Consider the following 13,134-nt stretch of genomic DNA (forward strand, 5'->3'; position numbering starts at 1 on the left):
CTGACCAAAGGCTGCTGTGGGCCCCCGGTAAAATTTTTGTTCTCCAAAAAAAAAAAACCCTACTTGTGTGTGCTTCAACTTCAAACTCTCTCTGCCAAGCACATGGGTGATGGCAGTGCCAATAGTAACACCAGCACCTCCCAGAACCAGTAAGACTAGTGCCAGCAGTGACCTGCAGATCCATTCCAGCTGCTCAGCAGTACCCCCAGGGCTGATGCCAACAGGGCAGGAGGCATGAAGGACCCTCAGGAATGAAGCAACCTGTGAACCTTCAGCCCACAATAACAATCCTGTGCCCAGCTTGGCTCTCAGCAGCTTCTTTGCAGTCCCACACCCTGTGCAGAGGCACTTGGAGAGCACCAAGGTGTGTGTATCCTGGCAGGGAGGAATCCTGGGCAGTTTACAGAGCTCTGAGGGGCAAGGGGAAAGACAGGAGTGAGGATTTTGTTGCTGGTGCTTTGCTGTATTTCCCTGCCCAAGTGCCATGGTGCAGCTGGAGCTCTTCAAGTGGCACAGCTGGAGCTCTGGAGACCTTCAAGCAGTAAGTGCTTTGCTTTGGAGGTTCTCTCCAGTTCCTGCTCACCACAGGGATCTTGGTTAACAAGCAACCTAAGGTTTACTGAGAGAATCTGATCCCAAAGGATCTCTCCAGAACCATTTCCAGTGGGTCATCTTATTCCATGTCTAGTTCAGACCTCACTGGCACAAACTCCTCTCCAAAGGGCAGGAAGGATTTTGTCTTTCCCCAGAACTTGCAGGTGAAGGACAAGACCTGGTGTGTGGCTGAGGAGGGAAAGGGCAGGCAAAGGTCCACAAGTGCAGCCAAAAAGGTTTACAGTTTACAAACCTAGAGTAGCTACACTTCTCCTAATCTCCTCAGGCTTTGCCCAGAAGAGCAGTGTAGGTACAGGACATCCCAGTGCAGCCACAGCCTTTGGTGGTGGCCCAGGAGTTGGGATGAGTTAAGCAGCTTTCAGAACTTGCTCCTGGTTTACACCTCAGTGCAAGTAGTAATTCTGCTTGGTTTCCTTTTGGCCAGCAGCTCAATATCCTCATCAAAAAGTTCCTCACTGCTAGAAATCCAAAAATTCACTTTCCAAGCAGTTGTCAGTCAGTTGTTCTTGTTTGAAAGAGAAGAGCAAGACAAGCTTGGATGCCTTTGCCCAAAGTGGAGGAATTGAGGGACAAATTGTCCCTGAAAAGGTGTGTGGATCAGCTCTGCTTCAGGATCTTCATACCTTCGGATTCATTGGGGGCTTTAAAGCCTAGTGAAAAAGGAAGAGTTAAATCAAGGAATTCCAGCCCCAAAGATTTGTTATTCCCAAGTGAACTCAGGTTTACCTTTGAGGGAGGAAGAGGAGGTTTGCCCTTGGGGACTGGGAGATGAGGAGGTTTTCTCTCTGGTGCCTGTAACAGAATAGAGTTGAAATGTCATTGGGTTTTCCTGAGGAGCTGCAGAACCTCCTCAGATCTCAATTGCTGCCTCTGCTCTCTCGTGTTTACTACAGCATTTTCCTAGTGGAAATGCTAGAGGTGAAGTGGATCAATGTGTCCACATGCAGGAAGGCAACAAAAACACAGCTAGGCATGGTCTCTGTCTCAGAAGAGCACTGAGTTGTTTCACAAGCTGAAAATCCTAATTGGCATCTGATAGTCATTAGCTGCTGAGCTTAGAGCTGTGAGAAGCTGCAGGGCTGTACTTACAAACATCTCCTCTGGGTGAGAAGGGGCTGCTTTGGTGGGAGGAACAGGAGGTGGAGGACCTTTAGGCCTTATGACAGGCTGAAAGAGAAGAGAATGAAACCCATTGACCCTCTGTCCCTGCTGTGTGTTTCCATGTGTTCCCATGGGAATGTACAGGCTCATGTTTGATATAAAATGTGCTTTTAGGGTTAAAAGATGCAGATAAAAGGAGGCTGAGCCTTAGCTGGAGCTCAGGGATCTCCTCAGTCTTTGGGATCAGATTGTCCCTGAGGGTTTCCACTGGTTTGTGATGTCTTACCCAAAGCCAAGAGGAAAACAAAGCCATTCCCTGGATGTACTCACACTCTGGCGCTGAGGTTTGGTCTCCTGTGGTGGAGGCACAGGAAGGAGAAGTTTCTTGCCATCCACCTGAAAACAGGGAACAGTTACATGGGATGGAGCTCTTATCTCATGTGTTATCTCTGCACGTCCCTTCTCTGCACTCAGTCACTTAGTGCCATGTGCTGTCCCCACTCCCTTCCCACGCAGGGATTCACTGTCCTCTCAGCCCCACAAAAGTGTTTCGAGGCCCTCAGGGAATTGAAGCCACTTTGGTTGAGGAGTGTGGATGTTTTGACAGTCCCAGGAGACCCAACTGCCCCAGCACATCTCTGCTCTTACCTTCTGGGCAGGTACTGCCAGCACAGGGTGTTCTTTGCATCTTTGCTCCTGATCCACAAAGACCTGGTTTGTGCTTCCAGGTCCTGTCCTGCTCTGGTGGCTGTAAAATATTGCATAGAATGGTTAAATCTGAAGTAAAAAAAACCCTTGAAGTTGATTGCCTGCCTTCCTCCTCTTGGTGTGTTATAGCCATGGCCTTTCTTGCTTTCTTCCCCTGGTTTCTCAAGGATTAATCTTGAGAACTTCAAGTCTTCAATCCTCACCCAACCATGAGATTTCTGAAGCAGCTCATGGACCAACTTCCTTGACTTTCCAGTATCTAATTCCTCCCAACCCCTTAAAAAACCCTAACTTAAACCTGTGCAGATATTGCTTGGCTTTGGTTTGAGTTTTTCCTCCTTGGGACAAGCACTTACCTCTTCATGAGGACTTGGAGACGGATGAGCAGCACTGCTGTAGTGACTATGACTGCCAGGACCAGCAGGACCCCAGCAACAGCAGCAATGGCTGGAAGGGAGAGACAAGAGGAGCTGTTATCTCTTGAAAGATCTGAGTGAGGTTGGAAAGAGATCCAACAAGCTTCACCCTTAGTAAGAAGTTTCCCATCACCACCATTGGCATAGGAATGTTTGATCATGAGGTCTAGACCCTTTTTGTCCTCATTTTATGGCTTCTCCTGCCACAGGATGGAAAGGATTTCTACTGAGTTTGCTATATTTGAAGGCTGTTATTATTACCTGAGCTAACAAACCCTAACCAATCCCTTCCCTTTCCATCCAGCCTCAAAGATCCTTTCATTGTCATTCCTCTGCCCCAAAGGTGTTACCCAAAAAGGAGTTCAGACCCTGGAGTTGCATTCAAATAAGGTTTCATTCACCATTTACCTTCAACAAACCCATTCTAAAGCCTCAACCAAGTCACAATGTTCAGGGCTGACAGTTCTCTAGTGAATTTTTCTCTCTTCAAACTCATGGAATTCTGTGCACTAAGTATTTTCCCTCATAGGTAGGTCAGTTAATGAGCAGCTCCATGCAGATGATAAATGGACTTGTCCACCTCCCTCATGGCAAAGCCTCTGGGATCTTGGCTCCACTCTGCTGTGCCAGTGAGCTGATGTGGTGAGCTCTTTATCCCAGCATGGAGAAAAGAGAATCCCACTGTTCTCCTCTCCTGGGGGAACCACTTGCCAGCTTAGAAAGCAGAACACCTTACTCCAGTCATTCATACAAGCTGCAGTGACCTAAAGATGCTCAGAAAACACCAACCTACATATGCAATATTTCCAAAGATGCAGAGGAGGTTTAGGTTGGATATTAGGGATAATTCCTTCACTGGAAGGGTTGTCCAACCTGGCACAGGCTGCCCAGGGTGGTGGTGGAGTCACCAACCCTGGAAGTGTTCAAAATCCATATGGATGTGGCACTTGAGGATGTGGTTTGGTGGTGACCATGGTGCTGGTTGATGGTTGGACTCAATCTCAGAGGTCTTTTCCAACCTTCCCAATTCCATGAGTGACTCCCTTTGGCCCCCAGAGCTGTTCCACTGGACTCCCTGGCTCATTTCAGGCAGGAGAGGACAGACCCCAAGGTGTGACCATGTAGCACTTACTGGTGAAGGCTGAAGAGATGTCACAGGTCGGTGGTGCCCATCCCTCCTCACACTGGCACTGCAGCTCGTGGTCACACACCTGGGGAAGCACAAAGCCAGGAAAACCTTCAGGTTGGGACTAGGAGTGAAGTTGAGGTGTCATAAAACCTCAGTAGCTCTGGGTCAGGGTCCTGATAAGCTTATTGAAGCTCTCAGTTTACTTGGACTAAAATTTAGAGACTAAAAGTAGAATTGGACTAAATTTGAGCTCATAAAGGAGCAGTTTGGTGTATTAAAGACCAGTCCTGGGTGTCTGTTGTGTGTAGCTTCTGCAGTAAAAGCTGTGCTACAAGGCAGAGTTAATCTATACCTCTGTAAGTCTCTCAGTGCTCAAGGAAGATGAGCATAATTCTCTTCTCAATGCCAAAATGGTCTGAAAGAGAAGAGCTGTGATCATGGCTCAGGGGCAGGGCCAGACACAGAGTGTGTGTCCAGCTCACTGATGCTCCATCAGGTTAGATTTGCTCTCCTAGAGATATAAGAAGCTTCTGCCTCCACAATTTCTACAAACTCCTCTCTCAATGACTCAAACCCTGTCAGCAATAAGGTCTGTGGCAGATATACATCATTTTTCTTGGCTTTGCAAGGTTAATAGCATTAAATTTTTGTCTCTTACAGCATGTCCAGAACACTTGGCAGAGCAGTTGGCAGATCTAAAGACATCCTCAGCATGAACACACTCTCCATTGCTGCACACCTGAAATGAAAGTGATTTAGAGCTCTCAGGACATGCAGAGCTTGCACATTATCATGTGAAGAGTACAAGGAAGGCATAGAAACAGCTCTGCAAATCACTCAGAGCCACTTTGGGAGTTTGATCCGTGGGTATCATTTTTCATTTGACCTTTGGGTGTTTTATAGCAAAGGGGAATGGCAAAGATGGACAGACATCACTTCCCACTCCTCCCCAATCCTTCATCCCTCCCTTCCAAGTAGGAACATATAGCAAAGAGGTTGGAACTGGTACTCAGTGATGCCTTGCACATCCCTTATGGGAGTAATTAGAAGTGGTAATACATGTAGGACATTTGACCCCTCCTTACAAAGGTGTATTTCTCTTGCCACATGTATCTGTGTCAGGAAGAAACAAGCAGGGAGCAGCCAAACATAAGGAATTTGGAATGATCTCTGTTCCTGTTTGCTTTGTGAGAGGTGCAAGGCAGAAAGTAGGGCAAAGAGATCAGTAGAAGTTTGGTGTCTACTCAGCCTTCCCTGTTTTAAAATCATCCTTGTAAAATAGCTAATGATATAAACAAGACTGAGAGAGGAGGAAGAAAATCAGGAGACAAATTCATCTCTACTAACCATCCCATTCCCACATTTGGTTCCATCAAGGACCATGCCTGGGTCTTCTCCTTCATGCCTAACAAAACTTCCTTTGCAGGAGCTAAAGGACAGCAGGCTCCCATCCCGAGGCATCTCCCTCCCTCCGGCACAGAACAGCTTCCCACACAGTTTGTCTCTGCAAGGAGAACCAGAGCTGTTAAACAAGGCCATGGCACAGCCAACAAACCCCTTGGAGCTGCTCACTCCTGCAGCTTGAATCCCAAGGAAACAGCTGCAGGAGGAACTGTGGGTTGTGGGGTTTGCCCTTGGTTTGTGAGTAAAAGGTGAGAGGTTCTTGATTCCTCGTGAGCTTCTTAGGGAGCTCTGGGCAAGCTGCAGAAATGAGGATTTAACTGAGCATCCTGAACATCTGAGGTTCAAATTCCCTGTCCAAAAATCCTTTCCCTGTAGCCATCTGCATGTGCACACACTCATCCTCACCAGCAGCTTTGCCTGTCTCTCCCAAACTTGATCTCTCTCCCACATTTGCCCAGGGGAGGTGGTGGATTCACCATCCCTGGAGGGTTTCAGGGTGAGACTGGATGTGGCACTTAGTGCCATGGTCTAGTGACCATGGTAGGGTTGGACTCGATGATCTTTGAGGTCTCTTCCAACCAGGTTGATTCTATGATTCTATGATTTGCTGTTTCACCTCACGATTTGAAACTAGTTCTCTTAGAATTGCCTTTCCCACAATGCCCAAAGGGACCTAAGGACAACTGAACTAGGGTGGTGCTTGATTCTGGCTTCTAATTAGAGTAGGAATGATGTGTCTCTTCCCAAATGTCTGGAAATGTGATAGCACAGTGCTTACTTTTCCTTACACGGGACGTGACTCCCTTTTTCCTTCCGGCAGTAACCGTAATATGTTCCCTGCTGGTTCATGTAGTAACAGGAGGCTGCACCATCAGTTGCATCTGCAGGGGCAAAAAGTCATGGGATGAGTTTGGGATCTCTGCCTGGGACAACTTACAATATTCCCTTAGCTGTTTCAGAAATGACTTTTCCCAGTGAAGTTACTTAAATGAGTTTCTGCCACTTCAACCTGCAGAGGAGAAGCTCCAGAAAGACCTTAGAGCACTTTCCAGTGTCTAAAGGTGCTCCAAGAGAGAGCTGGAGAAGGAGTTGGGATGAAGCATGGAGTGATAGCCAAGGGGGAATGGATTCACACTGAAAGAGAGGAGGGATAGATGGGATATTGGGAAGGAATTCTTCCCTGGGAGGGTGTTGAGACACTGGCACAGGTTGCCCAGAGAAGCTGTGGCTGCTCCATCCCGGGGAGCCCGTCCGGTGCGTGGGCCGGGGGAGGCGGCAGATACCGGCACAGGACGCCCGCCCGGTTCCCGTCGTGACCTCCCCCGTCCGCCCCGAGACCAGCGGGTGAGGGTGGTGAGACACTGGCACAGGTTCCCCAGGGAGGCTGTGGTTGCCCCAACCCAAGTTCATACCAGGTTGGATAAAACCTTGAGCAACCTGCTGTGGTGGGAGGTGCCCCAGCCCAGGTCAGGGGTTTATCACTGGATGATCTCTAAGCTCCATTCCAACTCCTCAAATTCTATGACTCTCTGAATGAGATGATCTTCAGGGTCCCTTCCAACCCAACCCCTTCCCTATCTCTATAAAACCTTCTTTCAGAAACATGAAAACAGACCAGATTTGGATGTTAGTCTGAAAGACAGACATTTCCTCTTCCTATCCAGCCAAATACTTCCCCAACTCTATTCTAGTGATCTCAAAAGCACTGTGCAAAAGAGGAATCTGCTCACCACTTCCCATTTCTCTAGAAACACATCAAACCAGATGCTCTGAGCTTCGGCTCATGTGTTATAAGCCCTGACAGTGTGAAACAGGGAAATAATAATGAAGTCTGTGTTACATCTAGAGTTAATTCACGTAGATTTGCTATTCCTAATAGCAACAACAACAGCTCTTTGAGGATTTGCAAACACACCTTCTTCACTTTCTGAAGGATGGGAAATTTAGCTTAGATATCAGGAAGATGTTTTTCCCTGTGAGGGTGGGGAGACACTGGCACAGGTTGCCCAGGAAGGTATTGGATGCCCCAACCCTATCACTGTTCTTTCCAGGTTGGATCAAGCCTTGAACAACCTGCTCTGGTGGGAGATGTCTTTGCCCAGGGCAGGGGTTGGCACTGGATCATCTCTAAACTCCATTCCAACCCCTCAAATTCCATGATTCTCTCTCTCTCTCTCTCTCAATCCTCTGCCCAAGGCAATATAATGTGTTGTACTCACGTGGTCCAAAGGTAGCTTTGCACTGGCTTTCCCTGGTGGGACAGTTCCCCATGTAACAATAACCTTCCCCATGGTTGCAGGGATGACCATTGACACGAAATCGATCCTCAGGGCAGCTCGGGGACTTCCCAGTGCACATCTCAGCCAGGTCACAGTCGTGTTGAACTGCTCTGCAAACAGCTCCTGATTTTTTGTACTGAGGGGAAAGCAAAGGCTCCATCACCACCACTGCTCTTCCTCACTGCTCCAAGTCACACTGATCTACAGGGCTAAAATCAGGGCAGAAATAGCTCATCCTTACTCTACAGGTTGTGTGAGGAGCAAAATCTCACTGAACATCGGTTATGTCAGTCGATGAGGTTACTTTTTTTTTTTGCCTGTTTGTGCCTCAGCTTTTCTTTCCAGGAGAAAAATGGGTGATCAAAGAGCTCATTTCTCCAGGATGGTGGAGGATTGAGGGAATTGTTGGGGTGGAGTTTAGATTGGACTAGTGACCAGTGTCAGAGTATGAGGGAATGGCATCAAGCTGAGTCAGGGGAGGTTTAGGTTGGATATTAGGGCAAGGTTCTTCCTTCAGAGAGTGTTTGGGCACTGGAACAGGGTTAGGCTGGACATGAGGACAAGGGTTTCCCCCCAGAGGTGTTCGGGCACTGGAACAGGTTTAGGTTGGATGTCAGGACAAGGTTCTCCTCCCAGAGGTGTTTGGGCACTGGAACTGGGTTAGGTTGGATATGAGGACAATGTTCTTCCCCCAGAGGTGTTTGGGTACTGGGACAAGTTTAGGTTGGATATTAGGAGAAAGTTCTTCCCCCAGAGGTGTTCGGGCACTGGAACTGGGTTAGGTTGGAGATCAACACAAGGTTCTTCCCCCAGAGGTGTTTGGGCACTGAACAGCTCCCCAGGGCAGTGGGCACAGCCCCAAGCCTGACAGAGCACCAGGAGTGTCTGGACAACACTCTCAGGCACATGGTGGGATTGTTGGGGTATCTGTGCAGGACCAAGACTTGAACTCTGATCCTTGTGGATCCCTTCCAGCTCAGAATATTCCACGATTCTATGACAGTTCCCTGATCAGTAAGTACAAGTGAAGGGATTGGTTCTATTGGAAGGTGTGTCAGTGGCTTCTCAGAGGAGAAGATGAGGAGCCAGAGCAGGAAAGGGACATACCTGGCAGTTTTCACAGCACTCTCCATGTGCACAGGTGGATCCTGATGTCAGTTTGCAGGTCTCAGGGTCACAGCAGTCATTAGTGCACTCCTGGGGCAGAACAACAATCAGAGCTGTGCTACACCACAACAACCCACCTGGCCCTGGCTCTCCAGGGAGGTCTTGGCCCTGCACTTTGCTTTTCTGGAAGGCATTTTGCTTAGAATCCACACCAACCCCTGGGAGGGAGTGGATGTAGAGCACAGAGTGTGGTTGATGATGATGGAAGTTGTGCAGAAACTTGTCTCTGCTGAGAAGGTGATGTAGGGTTGGCTTTGCCTGATTCTCAGTTCCCCAGTCAGCACAGTCTGACCAACCATGGCTCCAAGTTTCCCACCATTTGACACCCAGATCAGCACGTTGATGACCACAGAAATATTTCAGCTAGATTTGAACTATTCACCTCAGAAATTACCAGAAACCAACTACTCTGCAGCCTGAATCAACCCCTTTGCCTCTCCCAAGGGTCAGTTGATTCCCAGGTACCTCAGGAGTGCCACAGTCACATTCCTCTCCCTTTTCCACAAAGCCATTGCCACAGGATGGAGGAGCTATGATGCTGCTGATGTCTGGGATGTTGGTTAAGCATTTGGGCATGTCGCTCAGCATGAACTTCTGAAAGCTTTGCAGGCTGCAGGAGCTGAATTCCTTGGGAATGATTGAACTGTGTTGAGAGAGCAAAAGGATTGGTGTTAAGGTTAGCACAGGCAAAGAGGAGCTAGAACCTTTGTGAGTGGATGAAACCATCCCCAGAGCTCTTGGGTGGAGATGTTGTTCCAAATAGAGAGTGACTGAAGTTAGTTTGGATTTGTTTTTTTGGGAAGATCTCACAACGACTTGGAATATCTTCATTTTTCTCCTCTTTGCTTAGAATTTGGTTGGGATCATCTCCTTCCTGCTCTAGTTTGGAAAGTGGCAGCTTAGCCAAAGACCACCCTGAACTGCTTCATGCATGAACCTCCTCCCCTTTTGAGCCAAACTCCTACCTGACAGTGTCTGTCATGATGCAAATATTATCACTGCATGAACAGGTTTCAGTGTCGTGGCTCATGCCCAGGTTGTGTCCCATCTCGTGTGCCATGGTAGCTGCTACAGCAATCTGATTCCTGTTATGGTCCTGTGGGGATAAGAACAAGCTGTTAGTTCTACAAGTGTCTTACAACAAGTAGGAACATCAGAGAAGATCATTAACAGGACTAGTTTTCTTCAAGTGATATTGCCCTCCCTGCTACAAAAGGCTTGATCTGGTTTTCAATCCATGAGTGCATCTATTCCATAGTTTGTTTTGGGTTATATTATAGGATCATGGAATGGTTTGGGTTGGAAGGGACCTTAAAGGAGAGTTCCACCTCCCTGCCATGGGTAGGGACATCTTCCACTACCCCAAGCCCATTCCAACCTCTCCTTGAACATTCCCAGATCTCTCTGATTGTGAATTTCTACGTTCCTTGACATGAACCAGACAGAGAACTGAAAGTGTCATAAACACAAGAGTTTTCACGAATGTTCTTTGCTGGTTGAGTTAATAAAAAAGCATAGATAAAACCTTTAAAAAGTTAAATAAAAAGCAAGCATACCTGAATAATACCTGCAGAGTATATATCACTGCATATGGATTTGAGATAGGCCAATCCAATCGTTGTCCCCTCAAAGTCAAGGCCTCTGTAAGGAAGAGGAAAGGCAGAGTGAGATCAGTGATGTGAGCAGGGAGGAGATCCCAAGTCAAAGCTGCTTTCCTAACCAGGCTGAAGGTTGAAGCACATCCCCATTCCCAACCCTACTTTGTATCCCAATACAATCTTTAAGGAGATGCCTAAGATCCTGCAAATCAGAAAATAATTGAAGACACTTTTCATCTTCATTTTCTACTTCAATTATGTGGTGGTTCATCAGAATGAAAGCATTTGTTTGAGTGTAAAGAGCTGAATGAAATGCCCTAAGTGCTGCAAAGCGCTTGGGTGAATCAGGGTGTTGAACCTGAGCCAGAAAGTGAGGTGAGTGCTGGTTTCACTTGGCATTTCTGGCCATTAAGCTTCATCTCATGGCTCTGTGAGCTGTGAGACTGCACTGCAGTCCTCAGGAAACTCAATATTCTGTGACCAGAGCCAGGAATAAGAGAGATTTCAGGCAAAAGTTTATATTGAATCATAGAATTTTAGGGGTTGGGATGGAGCTCAGAGATCATCCAGTGCCAAATCCCTGTCCTGGGCAGGGACATTTCCCACCAGAGCAGGTTGCTCAAAGCTTTAGCCAACCTGGAATGAAAATTGACAGGGTTGGGGCAACTACCACCTCCTTAGGACATCCACAACCTCCTTGGGACATCCACAACCTCTCTGGGACATCCACAGCCTCCCTGGGCAACCTGTGCCAGTGTCTCACCACCTGCACAGGAAGAAACTTCTTCCTAATATCTAACCTCAATTTCCTCTTTCAGTTTGTCCCCATTGCCCCTTGTCCTGTCACTGCAGCTCCTAACAGCTCCATTGCCTGTTCCTGCAGAGGTTCAGCTAGAAAGATTGGATGCTGTGTCTTAGCTGGTGAAGAAAAACTTTCTTAATTGCTTCTTTCTTGCTCCAAGGTAAAAATAAAAGCAGAAGAGAATTTGCATTTATCTCTTTGTCTTACAACTGGTACAACCCAGTGCTGGGAAGAGTGAAATCCAGGGCAGCACAGACAGTGTTGTTGACTGGTTTGTGACCAGGAATAAATCCCTGGAGTGCCTTTGGAAAGCAAAGAGCAAAGGGAATGATACCCACGTGATCAGCTGAGCGTTGTCATTTCTCTTCCTCTTCAATAAATCTGACAGTCTCCACTTGGAGAAGCTGTCCAGGGTGAATCCTGCACTGCGTCTCAGCACACATTTGTCCCCATCTGTCCACACCTCCAGGCCAGTTAAAGCCACAAAGATATTTATGGCCTTGTAGACCTGCAGCAGAGACACAATCACAAAGTTAACACATCCCAAAGGCTCTGAAACAAATCCTTGCCCTGGGGCTTGGCTCACTTGTAATATTGTTCACTCTAGACCTGATTGAAGCTTTTCCACACTTTGAAGCTCCAAAAAAAAAAACCAACAAACAAACTACGAAATCTTATTTCCCTTCCCCTTAAACCAACTTTAAAAATGGCTTTAAAGGCCTTGAAAATTCCAGCAATTCTGGATGAAAATCGAGAACCAAGCCTCAATTTCTTAAAGCCTTGAAAATTTCAGCAATTCTGGATGGAAATCGAGAACCAAGCCTCAATTTCTTCTTCTTCTTGAAGGGTTTCAGTCATTGACTTTCACAAGGGACAGGAAAACAGAATATAAATCTTTCCTTATAAAAATCTCATGTCTGAAGGCAAAGAACAGGAGAATATGCACAGCTATGTTAAATTTGCCTCCTAAATGAAAAAAATAGTTGAGTTTTCTTTCATTCCTAGGTGTAGCAATGAGAATTTATGATGTTTGCACCAGAGAGACCTTATCAATCACTTGGATTTCAATGTCTCTTGGCTGAGTTTGCTCTTACCGTGTTGATGTAATTGACTATCCCAAATATCCTTTGCCTTATGCTTTTAACATCTTCATCATATTTCTTGTACTAAAAAAAAAAAAATAGTAAACAGGGTATGTCAGGAAAAGGAGAGGGAAAAGGGATTTGTCATGTAGTTGTCCCATGAGAAATTATCATTCCAATACTCACCAAGGCATTGTCTGCAACGATGTAGAGCTCCAGGTACTTTTTTGCCTTCAGATACTCTTTCATCTAAGATATATTAGAATAATTATTAAGATTATGAAAGGGAAGCTTGATATTAATCAGGATTTAGAGGTTTAAAGGTGCACATGGACACCACTGAGTGCAGGCAGGAGGGTTAACTGAGAGGGTGACTCTGAAATCTCAGATCTGGAAGGTTTTGCACTTATTCTTTCAGCTCTGCTGACACTTCCCTGCTTGCAATCACTTCTGTGTGGAGCTGCCACCAGCCCAAGTGGCATTTGTGCTGCTCAGAGTTCTCCTGTGGCCACAAAGTCTCTTGTTTGACATGTCCTTGCTGTGGTTAACTCTGTCCTTACCTTTGGGTTGTTGCTGGATTTGAAGATGTCGTTGATGGGGTCGTTTGAATCCTGTTCCCACGTGTTGTTGATCAGGCCACAGGTCATGATGGGATCTTGTTTCAGTGCCTCATACTTGTAGACTGCATGTTCCTCTCTGTCTGAAGCTCCCAAGGGCTCAATGAGGTACCTCTGGCCACGGGTCTCAAAATAGCCACTGCAAAGGAGTGAGATTGTGATCATTGGGATCAAGGTTATCTCATCAGCATTGATCATAGAATCATAGAATTTAGG

General features: G+C 46.8%; 1 protein-coding gene across 1 annotated transcript; it reads right to left on the reverse strand.

The window, feature by feature from the left end:
- Positions 1-1,232: 1,232 nt before the first annotated feature.
- On the reverse strand, positions 1,233-13,057 carry LOC103805654 (zinc metalloproteinase-disintegrin-like batroxstatin-2; the record flags this gene model as incomplete). Its single annotated transcript, XM_009078309.1, has 19 exons — positions 1,233-1,265; positions 1,342-1,407; positions 1,705-1,782; positions 2,047-2,112; positions 2,365-2,464; positions 2,781-2,871; positions 3,973-4,051; positions 4,628-4,708; positions 5,317-5,473; positions 6,152-6,254; positions 7,593-7,788; positions 8,760-8,849; positions 9,285-9,462; positions 9,785-9,915; positions 10,376-10,460; positions 11,558-11,727; positions 12,314-12,385; positions 12,488-12,550; positions 12,862-13,057. Coding segments are annotated over 19 exons (2,035 nt in total), but the record flags the coding sequence as incomplete, so codon positions are not given.
- Between the last annotated feature and the right edge of the window lie 77 nt (positions 13,058-13,134).

The sequence above is a fragment of the Acanthisitta chloris genome, unplaced genomic scaffold (genome assembly GCF_000695815.1).
Source record: "Acanthisitta chloris isolate BGI_N310 unplaced genomic scaffold, ASM69581v1 scaffold6417, whole genome shotgun sequence".
NCBI classification, from domain to species: domain Eukaryota; kingdom Metazoa; phylum Chordata; class Aves; order Passeriformes; family Acanthisittidae; genus Acanthisitta; species Acanthisitta chloris.